The sequence below is a fragment of the Chanodichthys erythropterus genome, chromosome 8, assembly GCF_024489055.1.
Source record: "Chanodichthys erythropterus isolate Z2021 chromosome 8, ASM2448905v1, whole genome shotgun sequence".
NCBI lineage: Eukaryota > Metazoa > Chordata > Actinopteri > Cypriniformes > Xenocyprididae > Chanodichthys > Chanodichthys erythropterus.
In genome coordinates, this window is record NC_090228.1 from 3,777,661 (window position 1) to 3,797,702 (window position 20,042).

The following is a 20,042-nucleotide window of genomic DNA, read 5'->3' on the forward strand; positions in this document are numbered from 1 at the left end:
AGATAAAAAAAAAAAAAACCTAACTACTAGATTTAAAAAAATATCAGCATAATTTTGCACTTTTGGGCCTAAACGGACCCAAACAGGGCCTATGTCTTCAATTTAAAGAAAAGTAAATGAAAAAAAGAAACAAAGATAACTAAAGACAACAAATAAATGTGACAGAATATGACAAAATGTCTTAACACATTTCCAAAATTTCTGTTTCATACTATGTACTTTTGTAGAAATGTTTCTGTACCTCCTCTAAAATGTTAAGTAGCCTACTTTATTAAGAGGTCTTTCTTAATGCTACATATGCTGGGTTATGAATCTGATAGGTGCTTGATATAAGATAAATAGTGCTTGACAAAGTCCTTGAATCTGGTGTTCATGAAAGAGTGGGAACCCTGGTTGCATGTATTGTGCATAATTTTATCCCACAGATCTTGTTTTCACACCCAAAGTTTCGCACATAAAGCCGCCTCTCAGTACTAAATTGAGTTATTTTTCACTGCTTATTGCACTTAAACAGTCAAACACACACAAAATAATGTCAAAACGCCGGTCTTGTTGAGTATTCACGTAAACACAGTCAGTTATGTTTTAAGTGATTGAAGATTTGAGAAAGAAAACGCATGTGTAACAGTATAATGGATCTGTGTGTCTAGTCTTAAAGTGACAGCAGCCTAATAAACCTGCTGCCAAATTATGAGATATTAAAAAATATATATATAGCAGTTTTTCCCCCTATGGTATCAATGTCAAAATTGTGGCCAGTGAAAATGCTGAGTGGCTGACTTTTGAAAACCACTAGCCACAAGAGGCGATATTGCAAAATTTGGTATCCATCCGATGCCAATTAAATACTGGGCCAGAACCGATACAGATAATTTTTACTTTTGAAAGCACGCACTTACATGTACTTTCCTTTAAGGGAAAAGTAGTGTGTCATGATTTGTGTGTCAAAATGCCGGGTTTTGAAATCGCTTTTGAGTGCGCGTTCATGTTTTACTTTCGATTTCGCGATTGCGTACTCTGTTAATATGTGCTGAGCGCGCATGCTGTAAAATCAGACATTTGTCCGACGCTTTTAAGGCTCTGTTGTGCAAAGAATCCTCCGCCATTCTTGTCAGTCACGTACTTACTCTTGTTCATTGCACAACAGATCTATAAAAGCATGTCTAACAAATGTCTGTTCTTACAGACAAGAGTAAGTGAGTGACAAGAATGGCGCAGGATTCGTTGCTCAGCAGAGCCTAAAAGCATCTGACAAATGTGTGATCTTACAGAATGCGTGCTTAGCACACATTCACAGAGTCAGTGCGATCGCGAAATCGAAAGTGAAAGTAAAACGCCAGCGCGCATTCAAGCGCGATTTCAATACATCGCATGTTGAAAGCGGCTCCCTGATGCATTTAAATATCTCCTAATATGAAAGCTGTCTTAGGTTGGGTTGTGTAGTTGTCTCTTTATGCACTTTGAATATTGAGAGAGTAGCCTACTGGTTACACTATTTGATGCATTTAGGAGATCCAAGGTCAGATGATTAAATTTATTTCATTGCTTAATAAAATATAATCAGAAAATATATCATAGACGTATTAATTTTGAATGATAAAAAGGTAAATTTAATGAATGACAAATATCATAACAGAATAACAGGAGTCAATCAACTTCCAATATCTCTGAAATGTTTGAGTCTGACATACAAGTATTATCAAAGTAAAATATTAGTAACAATCTTGATCTAACTTTAGTAAAATATTAATAAACGTTTAGTAAAATCATAAGTTCAAAGCACAGCCTGACAGATCAGTATCAGTTCCTCTTTTCATGGAAATCAGATACATCAGTGTAGACAAAGATCTATTATAATGCACTATGGCCTTATTACGCACATGTCTAATTTTTGCATACACAGGCTATTAAGATTATGTTTACTTTAACATCCTAGCATTTACATAAGCAAAAGGAAGCTTTCAGGAAGTGTTTATGTGTGTGCAGCAGCTTTAGAAAAACATAGCAGTCAGCAATGAAGCCCTTAAAAGACTTTTCATAAAAGAAACAACATAAAACAATAAATGATTACAATATTATTGATTACATTATTAATTATCCTCTCTTCGCCCGCATCACACTTGCAGTATTGTTTGCACTTAATAAGAGCAAACTGTTTTATTAATTTTTAGTTAAACTGTTTTTATTTCTATGATCAATTTGTGGAAAGGAGTTCAGTTGGAGGTCAAAAGTTGTAGAAGCTCATAAATCATGTACAGTTTTAAGGTCTGAAGAGACTGAAATCATACAGAGAGAAGCCAGTCAGTTGAGTTAGTGGCAAAACCTTTTACAGTGCTCGAGTATTTTGTGTCTTTTACTGATAATTTATACTCAGAAAGTAGAACTGAATACATTACAAGATGATTAGTTAAAACATTACAAATGCACTTTTATAGTCATGTATTTCATCAAGGATGTCTTAAAAATAGTGTGTAAAAATCTTGTCTCGGTCTCGTGAACTCAATCTCGTGTCGTCTCTTTCAGGACAAACAAGGGACTCACAAACTATCACAAAAGATGAAACATTCAGGTAATGACAGTTAAGATTTAAAGATATGTACATTTTCGAATGTGGCAATTTTTATCAATTTTATCCTAAGAATACGTGATAATAACCCCTTCTCACCCCGGTGGTTTGATTGATTTGTATTTTTCACACACAAATTTGCAATTATTTCTTCATCCCCTTTTAATTTGATGGGAAGATGGGAATGGACAATAGTATTTGACCCAACCTTTGCACTTGTATCTATACTCTCTTTGTCTGTAGGGATTGATCCCAGGAGCTGTTATTTACAAAGCACAAGTTCAGCTGTCAAGCTCACTCTACCCAGCTTTATGTGCATAAGGACCAAGTGGTTTTTATTGATTTGCAACCCTCCAAGTCCTGACTGAAGCCAATGTACTGTAAACAGTGTCATATCTTCAAAGATAAGGAAGAAAGTGTGGTACCTTTTGCTGTCCAAGATATTTTGACACGTACACAGTCACCATACAACACCCCCATAAATCCAGTGCTAAGGGGAGGACTTAGAACCCACCTCCTGTGTGTGTGTGTGTGTGTGTGTGTATGATATACATCACATGATATGTCAGAGAGAAGAGACTCTGGCTGTGAATGAAATTGCATACCCCTTGACACCTGGCCTGGTCATATGAACTATTCTCTTTACAAATAAAACCATATTGTGGTGAGGGGGCGTGGTTCAGCGAAGTCTGCAGCGGGAGGGAGTGGGTTAAACGCAAATAACGAACACCTGTCTCTTGTTTCAGTAATTGTAGTGGAGAGAGTACAAAACGCCAGGAGACTGGTAGAGTCAGTTCTATGACATGGATCATATGGAGGGAAAGTTATTTGAAACTGCCTTTGTGTTTCATGCTTTGGGCATTGACTATTTGTCTACGGAGTGAATTATTATTATTATTAATAAAATCCACCAACAGCAAGCCGACCCATCCTCTTCCTTCCTTACATGAACATTGTTACACTGGTGCCGAAACCCGGGAAGGAAGCAGGTGAGCCGCCATGCTGAACCACACCCCCCCTCGCCACATTTGTGTTAGCATATCACTCTAAAAAATGCTGGGTTAAAAACAACCTAAGATGGGTTAAATATGGACAAACCCAGCAGGTTGGGTTAAAGGGCACCTATTATGCCCTCTTTCACAAGATGTAATATAAGTCTCTGGTCTGGTCAAGTTTCAGCTTAAAATACCCCACAAATTTGCCCCTATTTGGGGGTGAGCAAAAACATGCCTTTTACTATATTACTATCAGAGGTGGGTAGTAACATTTACATTTACTTTTGGAAAATTTGTACTTTTTAGAGTAGATTTAAATGTGGGTACTTTTACTTTAACTTGAGTAGATTTGTAATGAAATATATGTACTTTTACTTCGCTACATTTGGCGACGTTCCTCTCGTTACTTTATTTTAATTAAATACTGTACATGTTAAGAAATGCGTAGTTTATTCCAAGCGCGCTCTTTTTTCATGAACGATGCCCCATTCACAAATGAATCACTCTTTTGAGTCGATTCTGTTCAAGGACTTGGTCGAGCAAGTTGGCAAAACTGTCTATATTGGTTCGCGAATCAGTTTGAATGATTTGTTCAGTTCCTGCACGCGCTGAATCGTCTGAAGCGGTTTCTCACTCGGAGCGTTGGATGAAGTGGCAGTGGACCTACAGTCAATTAAAAGCAAATCTGCAAATGCATACAGTTGTTTGCCAGCGATTAAAATCTTTATTAGTTGAACTGCGTATGCTGTCTGAGAACAATTAAACAGGTAGGCCTATTGATTTCATTTGATTTCAATTCATGATACAGGCAATAGCCGACATTTTACAACCAACCAGATTATTACGCCACGATATAAGATAGTAGGCCTATGTAGCATTTCATTACCGTTTTTATGTACATATATCTTAATTCATATACATTTCTATAATATACTTAAAGTGCTCTATTTTCGTGCACTAATTTTGTACTTAATATACTAAAAATTCTTCTTTAGTACTTCTTAACCCTTTACTGCACACATGTTGATGGCACATGAAAAAAAAAATATATATATATATATTCCACATAATTTTTTTGGTTCATTTGGGAACATTTTATGTTCCCAACCCCAAAATATTTTTTCGTTGCCTCAGGGCAATGTTTTGCGACAATGGTACAGAGTCATAGTAAAAATTATCATCAAAATCAATAAAAAAAAGAAAAAGAAAAATCAAGAAATCATTAAGTAAAAAGGAAAAAACACTTGAAAGACATTGATATATTGAATTTAATACATGCATAGGTCTGTATCATGTCATATAATGTACTTCATGTAATAAGATTTCACTCCGTACGAAACTTCAAAAAGCAGTTCTTCTCTGCTGTGACAGAGGTGTATGTTACAATTTTTACACATCACTTTGGGTGTTCCTGCACACCCAGGAATCTAGCATCTTCCCTTCTTATAATACTGTACATTATGGCCAATGAGAGGTACTGTCTAAAACATCCTCGAAAAGTACCCCCTATCGCACAACGTTGTCCTGAGGCAACCAAAAGAAAAACTGAATTTCTGAACATGCAAAATAAAAAAAAACTTCATAAAACCTGACAAAAGGCTTCTCTACACCTTCATACGCGCACACATTTTATGTACAGTTCATATCGTTTTAAATATGATTACTAAAGCAAATAATATTGCCTTCTCCTCACACCATGTGCTCCTGTGACCATGTGTCAGAACAGGACGTCCCACCTTTAAAAGATTCTTGATATTGACTCAACTTACTGAACTGTTCTTTGGTACTTTCTTGACCTTTCCAATTGGTTGTAATCATTTAAAGAAAAATGTACTAAACATAGGGCTTAAGAAAACTTTCCATTGCCTGAGGGCAACGCTGTTCTGTAGAGGGTTAAGATCATGTGCTATTTTGAGACAGCATGAAATATCAACAAAAATGTGCTTTTAATATACTATGTCTTTTAAAAAATATATATTTAGCTACCACTTGTAGTACACTATGGGTTCAAATGTACTATAAGTAGTATCTAAATACATTTTTAAATACAGAGATAGTATATTAAAAGCACATTTTAGTTCATATTTCATGATGTGTCAAAATAGCACAGTTAAGTACACTTAGATGTTCTTAAGATGATCTTAAGAAGTACTAAAGAAAATTTTTTAGTATATTAAGTACAAAATTAGTGCACAAAAATAGAGCACTTTAAGTTTATTATAGAAATGTACTTTTTTTTCCACCTGGGCTGTTCGTCTTGAAAATTAACGCCTTTGCCTTGACACAGTTAACCAGTTTACACACGCCTGCAGAAATATACATTTGATTACATTTTGGAGAACAGACAGAAGAAGGTCTGTCAATGTGTATTTGATCATTGTTTGTGTTCAGAGGTTATGAGCGCGAGCACATCGAGTTTCTCTCTTCTTTCAAATGTAGCTGTATACGTTATTATACAAACAAAGCAAAAGATTTGCAGTGATATCCGGGTGACAGATGCCAGAAATAATGCTCGTCTCTTCTGTGTTTGTTGCAAAGATGCTAATTATGATAATAATTTAAATATCTTTCTAAATAATAACATGCTATTATATATATAGGCTATATTAAATATATATATATATATATATATATATATATATATATATATATATATATATATATATATATATATATATATATATATATATATAATATAGTAACGAGCTTTTAATTGGATATTTTTTTACTCTTACTCAAGTAACTGTTAAGATTATTACTTTCACTTACATATTTCTACAAGTACTTGTACTTTTACTTGAGTACAGTTTATGGATACTCTACCCACCTCTGATTACTATATTGCTGGCTAAAAAAATAAATCCAAAATTGGTTGAAAAAAAATGGCTGGGTGAAAACAACCTAATCCCTGGGTTTGTCCATATTTAACCCTGCATTTTTTAAGAGTGTACCGATATATTACCAATATATTAATTTGTATGATAACAAAATATAGCCTATTTACCTTAATATCGTCACAACGTGTGTTGTTAGAACGAATACAAAGATGAAGGCAATCAGGCAGTCTTTAATAAATCCACAGGTAAATCCACACTATGAGAGTAGCATACAACACATCCAAACATAGACGAGATCTGACAGCGTTGAACAGAACTGAAGTTATCCTTGTCTGAACCTTTGAATGCAAGGATAATTAGCACACCTGAGCTGGTTATTAAACTGTCATGACAGCTATAGCCTAAGGGAAAACAGTGCAAACTGAAAACAAAACTCCAGATAGTGTGTGAGTGTGACAAATATAGCCTACATGGCATAATAAATTTTAAGATAATTATTTGTGGTGTTTTGGAAAACTCAGCTATAATTAGTTATTTATTTACCTATAGGTATATTGGATAGGATATAGGATATTGTTACCTGAAACCGGATGTGTCTCATATGTCCTGAAAAGTGAAGCTGCGGGCTCTTGAACGCCCCCTGGTGGTTGGATGCAGTACAGGTCATAAACTGCAGTCGAATGAGACTTCAGTGAAAACTTAAAAATAAATGCTTCAAATAAAACTTTTTGAAAGATGGTTTTGGTCATTTAAGGTAGTTATCATGCTGATATATATTCAATTGTTCATTTTTGTGATAATTTAGATTTTAGCTAACAATTTGATGCGGGGCGTGTCGTAATGATTTGCAGTTGATTGGCAGCTTGTCTGAGGACTGTCGGAGCTTTGAGGGGAGATTGAAGATATATAACTAACTATTAATTTTCAAACTCAACAAAATTAGTTGTTCAGCAGTAAACTGTACTAACCGACCTACAGGATCTGACGGATCACTTAACTTTTTTCTGTAACAATGTAAATGTGGGCTTCATAAGCTAATTAATAAATGTTATTAGTTAAGATAACACACCTAATGTTAACCATGTCGGGAAAAAGCAGGTGATCGTTATCTGGCAGTTACTTATTATTTTTATGGGTATAAAATAATAATTAGCAGGACAAAACTAATGATAGCCTACTCTAATTACAGCAATCGATCTCCTGTAACATTAGTTGAACTTGATTTAAAATGGCAGGACCGTTTCTGATTATTTAGCGTTGTTTATAGTGGCATATTATATTTAGTTTATCTACTGAATTTGCTGTTTCAAAAATATTATTGCTCTAGAAACAGAAAAGTACGGAAGAGGATTAGGGCCAAGCAATAATAAAAAAATAAAACCATCTCGAGATTAAAGCTGTTAAATTAAAAGAAAAAAACTTGTTACATTTCGAGAAAAAAGTCGAGATAAAATGTTGAGAATAAACTCGTTAAATTACGAGAAAAAAGACGTTAAATTACGAATTTGTTCTCATAATTTAATGACTTTTTTCTCGTGATTTAATGACTTTATTCTCATGATTTAATGAAATTATTCTCAACATTTTATCTAGACTTTTTTCTCGAAATTTAATGAAATTTTTCTCATAATTTAACAAATTTGTTCTCGTAATTTAACGACTTTTTTTCTCGTAATTTAATGACTTTATTCTCATGATTTAGTGACATTATTCTCAACATTTTATCTCGACTTTTTTCTCGAAATTTAACTAAATTTTTCTCATAATTTAACAAATTTGTTCTCGTAATTTAACAAATTTTTATTGTAATTTAATGATGGCAGTTTGCACGCACAGCTACTAGAAGATTTACATCTGTCAGACAGGTTGCTGACGTCATCAAGCTTAGTTTGAGTCTGCGCGTCAGAAACGGAAGTGCTAAAAATCGCTAAAAATGGGCTTCACTTGTCTCAATTGAGTTCCAATGGGGTCGCTGTGTCCATTTCTTTTACTGTCTATGCTCCGCCTCCGGGCTCCTCTGACGATTCCTTCTGCGCATACCCAGGCTCCAGGCTTTTTTTTTTGACGTATTACGTAACGTGTCAGCGCCCATTCGTCGGCCCATTTTGGCTTCAGTTCATTACAATGGAAGGAAGCGACGTCGCGTCGTCCATCTTTTTTTACAGTCTATGCCTGTAACCTTAAAATTAGCTAACCTAAAGTAGTCTGATTCAAACATAATTATATTTTTACGTTACCACATTAACCACAAGTTTTCAGCGTAGCCTAATTTTTTTTTGTAGAGTAAAATAAAATCTAATCAACTGATTTTAAAAGTGATAGAGTGGATTTTTTTGTCGACTGAGAATCCAAAGACTGTTACTGAGTTTTTGAAATTTCGAGGGAACGCCTCCCAAAACTCGTGCACAAGTATTGGAACACGAGTGTTTACCACCGGCATTCGCTGTGTCGTGTTAGTGGATTCATTATGTCGGACTCACCGCAGGTAACTCATAATCTGCAGTTGTTACTCCTGTGTCCTGACAAAAACATTGCATGCGGCGCCTGTGGAGTGTGGAAAGTTACTGGAGCGCGCAGCCGCGCTCATCTCTCACAAGGAACGTAATGGCAGTGATTGACAAGCCAGAGGGCCAATCTTGGCTGATGTTTTTAAGGCCCTACCTCGTGCACAGATGATGTATATTAATATTATTCCTTTCAGTGCACATAATAAATAGTCTTTTATCAGTTAGTAAAGACAGTTTCAAGTAAAATTGCAAAAATGTATAAAACAAAACATCCTCTTTTGCACCTTTAAGTGAAAAAAACAGGTTTTTACAGAATCAACTTGACTTTACCCCAACAAACTGTCACGGGTGTTTTGGTTTGGTGTTCATGTTTTGGTTTTCATGTCTTTTATTTTGTAGTTTGTTTCATTTTGTTTGTTTGTGTCATGCTTCCTGTTCTCCCCTCTTATTAAAACTGCACTTGGGTTCTCACTACGCTCGCCTCCAGTGGACTATTTCCATTACACAAACAGCATTTTTATGGGTTAGATCAAGAGTGTTGAGGACAGTCGAGACATTTTCATTCGAATTCCACATAAAAGTAGGCTAATTGGTGGATCCAAAATGGTCAATATTCATATTCATGACTTTTATTCATATTTTATGTAAATCATTTATGGCTTATGATTTATCTGATTTCATACATTCATGTACTCCTAATCCATATATTAATTCTCATCATATTTTCAAGTATTTACTCTTTATTGTACCCTTTATGGTTATTCTTCTTTTATATTTAAGAGTATGTATGCTTGTTATATTCAAAAGTGTTCCAGTGTGAGAGGTCATGTTGACACGTTTGTGGTTAGATATTGGATGCCTGCCAAGTACAGCAGAAGCGATGGTGTTTTCAGAATTAGTTGCTCATTTGAACTCAAAGTCTGTTATTATTTCTGCTGACAGAAGATCTGCAAAATTCCCTTTAGGGGGTCAAAACAAAACAAAAAAAATTGACATCTGAACAGTCTGTGACATAATGGATAAATCTATTTGACCTTTTCTTATTAGAACAAAAGCTAACTTTGAGTGGGATGTAAGTTTTTCTATGCTTTTGGTATAAAATAGTCTGAGTTGTTGATAGTTGAGCTTTTTCCTTTGCTCTTCTGTCTCTCATTTCATTCTGCAAATGTCTTAATTTTGTTCTTTCTTTCTGTATATTCTGATCTTCATCTATTAGATACAATACTCTGGATTTTACAATACTGAAAATTGTATTATTAACTATTAATTACTTAATGAATTTGTTTCTCTATAATTTTTAATTAATAAATGTGTTATTCCTCATTCAAATTTAATCTCTGACATAATCATTGCTGGACTGCCTGGATCTCATTTTCTCAAGTTTTTGCATCACTAATGTTATAGCACATTTATTTGTAAGGTAACAACCTGGACACCTTTGCTGAATCAATGTTCTGTGTTTATCATGTGACAACACTGCAGTATACTACTCCGAAACATGCATTTGGCCCCAAAGAGGATAGTCGAGTCGCTTTCACCCCAAAATGGCAGGCGAACGCTGAGTGAAGCTGTAATTTCATGTCAGTCCTGTAGAGGTCAGTAGTGACGCTCGCGCACCTTTTCTCTCATTACACACTCACAAGAAGAAGAAGAGATTTTGTCAACAGTGTAGGGAGTCATTCTCGTAGATGTAATTGAGCAAGATTAGTTCCTAATACAAAGATGGTGCTGTCCTCCTCACAGCAGCTCGTCATGGCGTTCACTGCGGTGTTGCTGGTGTTCGTGTTGTTTCCGCGCATGTTCAGCGGCGGCGGCAGCAGAGACGGGCAGGCGTTCGAGCCGCGGAGCAGCAAGAGAGGTTCGGGCACGAGCACAGCTGTGTTGGTTTACTGATATTTGTTTTCCTATGTTTATTATATGACCTATTATTTTGTGCTTGGATATATTGTGGCCTTTTGACGGTCTTTGCTGTTCTCGTCTCTCGGGTCTGTGAAGTTTGTATTAACACCCTTAATTTACTCCAAAAATGTTTCTTTGTATCTATATTTGTCATTTCATACAGCCTATGTTTAATATCACTTTCATGTTCAGAATTATTTTAGTAAAAGTGCAGAGGAAGCTGTCATTTGCTTTTATTTGTATTTGCATTTATACAAAAACTTGTATCTGAATTTGTAATACGTTTACGAACATTCTGTACTTTAACATAAAATATATTTGAGTAACTTTTATTTTATTTAGACATATTTTGTCCCACTAATCAAACTCCCAATATATTCTAAAGTTTAAAATTTAAGTAAAATTGAACTAAACTTATATCCATAAATGTAACATATTTAAATATAAGTTAATAACGCAACTTTCTGTACTATAAATACATAACATTTATTTTATTTTTAAATAGGCTATTTATATTTGGTCTCATGCACCCAGTAAACAAATCACTTTAATATCATTTTTATATTCAAAATAATTTTTAGAGCAAGCTGTCAATTGCTTTTATCCATATTTGCTTTTATATTTAACATATTCATATATGAATTCAGCATGTTTATGTACATCATGTGCCTTAAAACCATAAAACACATTTGAGTAACTTTTATTTTTTAGTAAGAGTGCAGAGCAAGCTGCCATTTGCTTTTGTGCTTATTTGCTTTTATAGATGCTAAACTTAAATCTAAATATATTGCATGCATTCTGTACCTTAAAAACATCAACATACATTTGAGAAACAATTTAGATATTATTTATATTTGAAGAGTTCAGATGCAAAGGCCTCTAAGTGCCATCTGAAATTTTCTTTTAAAATTAGCATTTTTATCAAGCTTGCACTTAGAGGCTTTTGCATCTGAACTCTTCATTTTGTCTCATGCACCAAACAGTCAAACCCCAATGTTTAATATCATTTTCATGTTCAAAATAATTTCTAGATGGTCTCCCCTGAGAATCTGATGTATATTTTGAGGATTGTGAGTCTGTGTGTTGTCCTGCAGGTCCTGGTCCCGGTGTCGGTCCTGGTAGCGTGAAAAGTCACCCACAGTTCCACATGAACGCAGCGCCTCAGCTGTCCCAGGGTGTGGAGAACATGCATCAGATGAAGAAACTCATGGAGCAGGAGCTGAAGAGCGACAAGTTCAAATCCAGCAGCAACAATAAGGGCTACGTCTTCACTCTCATGCCCATCTATGCCATCGGAGTCGGGCTCTTTGCCGCTTATAAGTTTCTAAAGGTGGTGACTTTTTCGTTGTTATGCATAATACAGTAATGCTTAGGATTAGTTCACTTCAGAATTAAAATTTCCTGATAATTTACTCACCTCCATGTCATCCAAGATGTCTGTCTTTCTTTCTTGAGTCGAAAAGAAATGAAGGTTTTTGAGGAAAACATTCCAGGATTTTTCTCCATATAGTGGACTTCAATGGGGTTCAATGGGTTGAAGGTCCAAAATTAGTTTCAGTGCAGCTTCAAAGAGCTCTACACGATCCCAGACGAGGAATAACGGTTTTATCTAGTGAAACAATCTGTGCTTTTCTAAAAAGAAAAAAAAGAAGTATATACTTTTTAACCATAAATGCTCGTCTTGCACTGCTCTGCGATGCGCATTACATAATCACGTTGGAAGGGTCACGCACGATTTAAGTACCGAGATCTAATTTTTTCCTCCAACATCATTTTTACCTTATTTTTTGTAAAGGGCGTTTGACTTAAGCTTTGCACATTCACTTTGTAGACACTAGATTGGTACTGTCACGCGTGACCTTTCCAACGTGATTACGTAATGCGTGGCACATTGCAGAGCAGTGCAAGACGAACATTTGTGGTTTAAAAAGCATATACATTTTTATTTATTTTAGAAAGTGACCGATCATTTTGATAAGACCCTTATTCTTCGTCTGGGATCATGTAGAGCTCTTTGAAGCTGCACTGAAACTGACATTTGGACCTTCAACTTGTTGATCCCCATTGAAGTCCACTATATGGAGAAAAATCCTGGAATGTTTTCCTCAAAAACCTTCATTTCTTTTTGACTAAAGAAAGACATAAACATCTTGGATGACATGGAGGAGAGTAAATTATCAGGAAATTTGAATTCTGAAATGAACTAATCTATTAACCAAATGTGCTTGATTGTAAGGAAAATTATGGCACAAGGCATAAAAAAATGACTGTCCTAAAAATAGACTTCATTATAGGGACCAAAACAACATCCATTCTTCTTTATTTATGTTTGCAGATAAAGTCTGCAAGTGATTCTGAAGCTCAGAAAGCCAAAACGGCGCGAGGAGTGAAGAAATCCGAGGAGACGGGTGTGTGTGCATGAGTGAAAGTGCTGAAATGTGCTTTTTCTAAAATCTCACCATTTGTTTAATATATTCAGAAAGTGACGTGTTTGTCATTGTGTTGGACCAGAGAATCAGCTGAATGAGCTGGAGCAGAGGTTGGCTCAGACCGAGAAGATGCTCAACTCCATACTGACCCAGCTGGACCCGCTTACAAACTGGTGAGTTATTTATTGTAAAAATAGATTTTAAAGTACATGAAAATACAGATTAAGGTTAACACTAGAGCTGCACGACTAATCATTAAAAGTCTGCAATCTTGATTCGGCTATATGTCTAATAAAGCTTTGACAAGTATGATCACAGTAAACAGCGTTGCTGTTGAGCCAGAGAGCGCCGTTGTCATGAAACGGCTTCACGAACAATCTTTTCAACCAATTCTCTTCAAGTATGTTACAATCATTCAGATTAACACAGAAGTACTGGGATGAAAGTTTATATTTCAGATATAAACACTAGCTATGTTTCCATCCAAAGCTGCGAATTTAGCTTGTGCGCAAATTTGGAATATCGCATCAAACATTTGCAAATAAAGCTGTTTCCATCCAGTCGAAGAGAACAAAATCGTCACTTCCTGATAAACTGGTGCTATAAATATCACTAAGAAAAATGGAAGCTGCTTCATAGAAGCTAGTGTATATAATAATTTTTATATAAATCATTTGCGCCTCACAGATGAAACATAAACGCTGTCATGTATCTTGCATTCAGATGCCTTTGTGAACGCAATCGTGCGCTTCTGGGAGGTAATTATACCGAACCATTTTAACAACAGACTTTGCTCAGGCATTTTAGAGTGACGTATCGCATAAAAAATGTATCCAAAACTGTTTTTTTTCCCATATGTTTTTTTTTTTTTTTTTAATGCACATTTTTTAGAATTTATGCACATCTTGGCATTTCCATCTAGAGTTTTTTTTTTTTTTATGCGATATCCCAAGATATCGCATAAAAAATAGGTGGATGGAAACATAATTATGTCTCTGGTATCACTTACGTCATTACACCAGTAGGTGGCGACAAGTGACTGTTAAAAAAAAAATGTTTGTCATTGAATCATTTGTTTAAAAATGCTGATATATCCAGTAACAAACAAGTAAAGTCTTTATGAGTGAGTCATTCATTCAAAATTTTAATTCAAAATGTTTAAATAGATTAACATTTTGTCAGAACCTCTAGTAAATTACGTTATTTTGTTTAGTTGTCTATTCAGAATCATGATCTCTATTTTAAACCAAAAAAAAAAAAAATCATGATACTCAGTTTTTTTCCAGAATCGTGCATGTTAAATCCTCTCCGTTTTAAATAAATTTGATATATTGAGTCATGGAACAATGTACTTCTTTAAACCACATTCATGGACAGATTTGTTTTTGGTTATGCAAAAACAAACCGCGCAGGGTTTGCAGCATTCAAATGGAAACGTTCTTGCACGCTCATAGCGACCGTCTCGTTGTACGGTTTCCTCCGTGTGGGCTTGTTTTTCCACCTGCTGTTTATTCTTTCTGTTTTGCTGCAGTGTGAAGTCTGTTGCCATGGAGCAGAAGAACGAGATAATGTCGCAGCTGCAATGCATTCGGCAGCTAATGAAGAAGAGAGGCATGGAGTGTCCAAACATCAGGATAGAAGGTAAACACATCTGCGCCCGTACACACCCATGCAATTAACACGCGTACACAAACGCTTCACAGTACAGCGCCAGCATGTTATATCTCTCACTACTGGTCATGAACTATTTATGTAACACTGTCAGTGTCATGTACAGTTAACTGTATGAATTAAAGGCTTTTAAAAACATCCATGATGAATTGATGAATGAATGTTTGGGTTATGGGGAAATAAGTACTTTTCCTACTCAATCTCATTATCGTAATGCATCTAGACATTTCACTTTTGAGGGTTTTTTTTTTGTATCGATGATTCTCAGCACTTAAGTACTGTATTGATTTGTTACAAATCAATATGCTTTAAGACAAACTATGTGCAAATTCTAATACCATTGCTGAGTATTTTCTCTTTAAAACTGCAGTGATCTAAGGACAGTCTCAAAAATGTAGTTTGAAATGGCTGGTGTTTCTTTAGCATATCATTAACTATGACCGCTCTAAAGCAGAGGAATCTCAAGAGAAGCCGGTATATTTTTCTGTTGATATGAAAAATTGGGTAGTCAAGCAAAAGGCTAATCATATTAATTATCATTATGTGTCCGACGTTATAAAGAGCGATACCATCATGCAGCGTTTACCTCAGTAAGTTGACCGAGTGGATCTCTGAGGCGGGGCAAATTAGCATATTCATAGACCCGCGTATACTAAATGAAGCAAGGGTGTCGAGTTACATTCAAGCTATTTTAAGGCATGAATTTTTTTTTTTGCATGAAAAAACATTTAAATATGTCATTTTGGTGATCAAAGATGAGTTTTAAGGTGTAAAATTAACCTTTAAATTATTTTTTAAATTAAATTAGCTGCTCAAATTTGTATAAAATATATTTATCTGTTATTAGTGCAGTCAAATCGATTAATCGCATATAACACAAAAGTTTGTTTTCAAATAATATGTGTATATATATATATATGTGTGTGTGTGTGTATATATATATATATATATATATATATATTATATATATATATATAATATAAAATATAAAAATGTATTAATACATTTATATGAATATACGCACACATATTATGTAAACACAGACTTTTATGTTAGATGCACTTAATCAATTTGACAGCACTATTATTTACCCATTTTCATTAGTATATCTGTTTTTGCATTCCAGTACTGAGAATGGCATTTTATTGATCTGTATTTATAGATTAAATCAAATTGGTCTGGCAATTTACTCCAAAATTTTTATCTTAATTGGACGTGTGTGTAAATTTTATTAATTTATGGGTTTACAATAATGTCAGCGAGTAAATACTAGTGCATGGTGCAAATGCAAATTCTAGTTTATGCATATCTAAAGCAGACGACCACAATCAGTAAAGCAGGTCTTTGAAAATAATATATACCGTAAACAAATCGGTGGGATAAACAAAGTAGCACTGAATTGGCCAACATCACGTAGATCATGCTGCCATACATGTCAGTCGAGTTCATGATGCATTCATAAATCATGCTGAATATGTGATTGTGCATGTTGGAATCAAAAAGTATTTTGCTTCATGTAATGCCATGGCATCCACACGTGATTTAAGTGTCGTTTTGATGCACGCGTTATAGCATGCGAACGCTTCTGATTTGTTTTGGTGTTATGTGATGCGAATCACTTGGTTATTTCTTTTAGAGCCGACATGTGAACGCAATCTAGACAGACTCATCGAGACTTTGGCCGCAGCAGAAAAGCTTCCAGAAACTCGTCTGGAATCGCAAACAACCGATGAAACGCAGCCACACGATCACCGAGCGCTCAGACCTGATTCTGAGGAAGAGCTGGAGGAAGATCAAGATGAGGAGAACAAACACACAGCGGGAGAGGAAGATGTGGGAAGTGAGAGTGACTCTAGTATGCCCTCCCTCGAGGATTCGGGCGACATCGGTGTAGATGATGTTACCGTCGCTCAGAAACTTCCAGAAGATCTGACAGGAGGATTACGAAGACGCAACAGGCTCGAGTAACTGGGACGATAATCAGACAGATCTATTTATATATTTATTTAATTCCTCATGATGAAGCGAACGCTACTCATTGGTTCCAAGTCTACATATTTGACTGCATTTATAATTAAAATGAAAACAAAAAATACACCATGTTTACTTTCTTAATACGCTAACATTCAAAAGCCAAGGCTGCATTTATTTGTTACAGTAAAAACGGTAATGTTGTGAAATATTATTACAATTTAAAATAGATTTAAAATAGTTTTCTGTTTGAATATATTGTGAAATGTAATTTATTCTTGTGATCAAAGCTGATTTTTCAGCATCATTACTCATTACATCATTACGCAGCAAATCAGCATATTAGAATGATTTCTGAAGGATCATGTGACACTGAAGACTGGAGTAATGATGCTGAAAATTCAGCTTTGATAACAGAAATGTAAAAATATATTCAAAAAGAAAAACATTATTTTAAATTGCATTAATGTTTCACATTATAACAAACTTTTGAACATTAGTGTACATGTTTTTGGTCTGTGATCAATTCATCAGTGATGTTATTCCACATAAGAAAATGTTTTTTCTTCATAATCTGTAATAACTTGGGGAAAAAATGTCAGCCAATAGCCAAATAACTGTTGCATTTGTTAAATCATGACGATAGTTAGCAGTAATTGAATGCAGGCTAATGTAATGAAGCTGTGTGAATATGAATGTTTCTCCTGTAGTCTGAATCAGTCATAATCAGTGTTGGGGAAAGTTACTTTTAAATGTAATGCATTACAATATTGCGTTACTCCCTAAAAAAGTAACTAATTGCGTTACTTCGTTACTTTTTATGAAAAGTAATGCGTTACATTACTTTTGCGTTACTTTTTCTCACTGGGGCTGGGCTTGTTTGTTTTTAATAACAACAAAAAAGTTATATTTTTGGCAAAAAGGGCCTTTCACACCAAAAGTGAAATGAATAAGCCTCAGGCTGAAGGAAATGCATATTTACACCTGTACAGTAGAGGGCGCAGCTCAAACAAACCTTTCTAATCTAAAGTATTTTTTGCTTATTAGTATGGTTGAATTAGGTATATTGAAGATCAGCAGCAAAGACATTGGCTAATAATTGAGATTAAATACATAAAGTTTATTTGTGTAATTTAATATAATTAATTATTACAGGTTTGCAAAAATTCTGAGATTGCATTTCACTGTTTTTATTCATTTTAGGAATACTGAATGTTTTTGTGCAAGTGAGATGAGTAAATGCATGTTCACATTTAGTCTAAAACTACAATAACCATCATGATTACACAGCGCACACAACACCCTCTGCACTTTATTTCTCTCAACATGGGGACAGGAGAGCTGTCAGTCAATAAGTGTGAAAAAGTAACTTGCGTTACTTGTTTGAAAAAGTAACTTAGATATTTTGTTGTAAATTGAAAAAGTAATGCGTTACTTTACTAGTTACTTGAAAAAGTAATCTGATTACGTAACTCAAGTTACTTGTAATGCGTTACCCCCAACACTGGTCATAATCATGTATATGTTAGTATGCACCTGCAGTCACGTCAGCAGTGTATCCAAGGCAGCTAGTGACGTTATGCGGTTCATGTTTCATTTGCATGTTTGCCGTGGCCTGTGGAAGAGGTTTTACACATCTGCATGTTTCTGGTATGACAATCATGTGTTATGAAGCTTTTCAGACGTGAGGACCTCAAACAGGACGTTTTTAATGTTTTGTGTTTGATAACACAGCAATGTTACAGCTTTGAGCTTTGATTTTTAAAATGTTTTTTGAGCTTGAATCAAATACCAAACACTAAATGTGATCATACTCTAGATTATATTGTTGCTGTCTGTGCCAGTTTTCAGATTTAATGTTTTTTTTATAATATGCCTCATATGTTATTTAGAAGTTACAGATATTTTAGTTACAGATTACCTCTTTTAATAAAATGTTTTCATAATTTTGTTTTGAGAATAATGAAAATATGAAAGTTCCAAAGTAGTGCTGAAATAAAAAAAAAAAATGCAACTGGTCCTATTAAAGTAAAAATATTTTTATAATTTCGTTGCATGGCCTTTGAATGATGTGATTTAGCGTCTGGAGATCATTGGATGTGAATGGCATGTAATAATAAGACAATGTACTTCCTGTGCTGATTGTTTTTGCTGTGTATGTGTTATGCTGTATTGCCTACAGATGAGTATGTTTGTTGTAAACAACTGTTGAAAGCCTTAAATAAACTCCTGGAGGTGGTTATTATTGCACATTTCTGTGTTTATTAGTCTGATCAGTTTGTGTGCTTTCAATTCATGCAGTAACCGTTTTAAGTCTGTTTCCATATGCACTCCATGTTTTTAGACACACCTGTTCATCTGCTCGTTAATGCCAGTTTCTAACCAGCCAATCAGGTCGATGCATAAAAGCAAGATGTTCACTTGTTATTTAACCTAAAGAAATGTGGCTCTGCACTTAAAATGAAGGTGTGCTTTGAGTTTGAACTGCTGATCTTCTGGGATCTTCACACAGCACGGTCTCTAGAGTTTATAGCAGATGGTGTGAGAAAACAGCAAGGTGTAACATGGATGGTCTACAGCAGCTGAGATCTTCTCATTACTGTCAGGTAAGAACAGCAAACTCAACAAAACTGATGCCACCTGATCTGATGTAACTCAATTTTGCCACGTAGATGGCAGGGTCAGAATTTGCCATAAATTACATCAATCCATCAGTGGTTGACTGGAAATGTTATTAAATGTTGTTTCTAACCTTGTGCATCCAATTATGGCCAAAGTCTACCTATTATTCAGCCATTCACCGATCCTCTGATGCATTTTGCACACCAAAAATTGTCTGGTTTCTATGCAGTATCTTGCAGTCGTGGTGCACAAGTATACAGTGAACACTATAGAGGAAGACTCATTTAAGAATAGATTTCTTCATCAAATGCTTGGAAAGTAGATGAAATCAACTTGCTTTGATTCCAATTAGTTTTATATACAATAGACTGCAAACCAGTCTACTATTGTGGATTGAACTGGGATTAGCTGCTTTATATATCCGTGGGTTTCAAGCGACCCCAAAAAACATGATATTTAGCCCCAGGAATGTGAATTTTACCTGGAGAACCTTGATAAAAACTTACGGAAAAGGATTAGGGCCAAGCAATAATAAAAAAATAAAA

General features: G+C 34.9%; 1 protein-coding gene across 3 annotated transcripts; it reads left to right on the plus strand.

Annotated features, from left to right (window-relative positions):
• Positions 1–4,201: 4,201 nt before the first annotated feature.
• ccdc107 (coiled-coil domain containing 107) lies at positions 4,202–19,101 on the plus strand. 3 transcript variants are annotated; one of them, XM_067390822.1, is made up of 7 exons: positions 9,410–10,500; positions 10,649–10,763; positions 11,899–12,134; positions 13,140–13,212; positions 13,316–13,406; positions 14,765–14,874; positions 16,541–19,101. In XM_067390822.1, the coding sequence occupies exons 2-7, from the start codon at positions 10,658–10,660 to the stop codon at positions 16,870–16,872; spliced, it is 948 nt and encodes a 315-aa protein (XP_067246923.1). In that variant the 5' UTR covers positions 9,410–10,500; positions 10,649–10,657; the 3' UTR covers positions 16,873–19,101. The 3 variants fall into 3 exon arrangements, with proteins under 3 accessions (XP_067246924.1, XP_067246923.1, XP_067246922.1); XM_067390823.1 differs by lacking the exons at positions 9,410–10,500; positions 10,649–10,763 and adding an exon at positions 4,202–4,328; XM_067390821.1 differs by lacking the exon at positions 9,410–10,500 and having other exon boundaries at positions 10,555–10,763.
• The last annotated feature ends 941 nt before the right edge of the window (positions 19,102–20,042 follow it).

Bases quoted from the DNA above. Each gene is read 5' to 3' on its own strand.
- ccdc107 (XM_067390821.1), top strand. From the start codon at position 10,628: ATGGTGCTGTCCTCCTCACAGCAGCTCGTCATGGCGTTCACTGCGGTG. The intron at 13,213-13,315 runs GTGTGTGTGCAT...GTGTTGGACCAG, and splicing joins GAAGAAATCCGAGGAGACGG to AGAATCAGCTGAATGAGCTG. The intron at 14,875-16,540 runs GTAAACACATCT...TATTTCTTTTAG, and splicing joins TCCAAACATCAGGATAGAAG to AGCCGACATGTGAACGCAAT.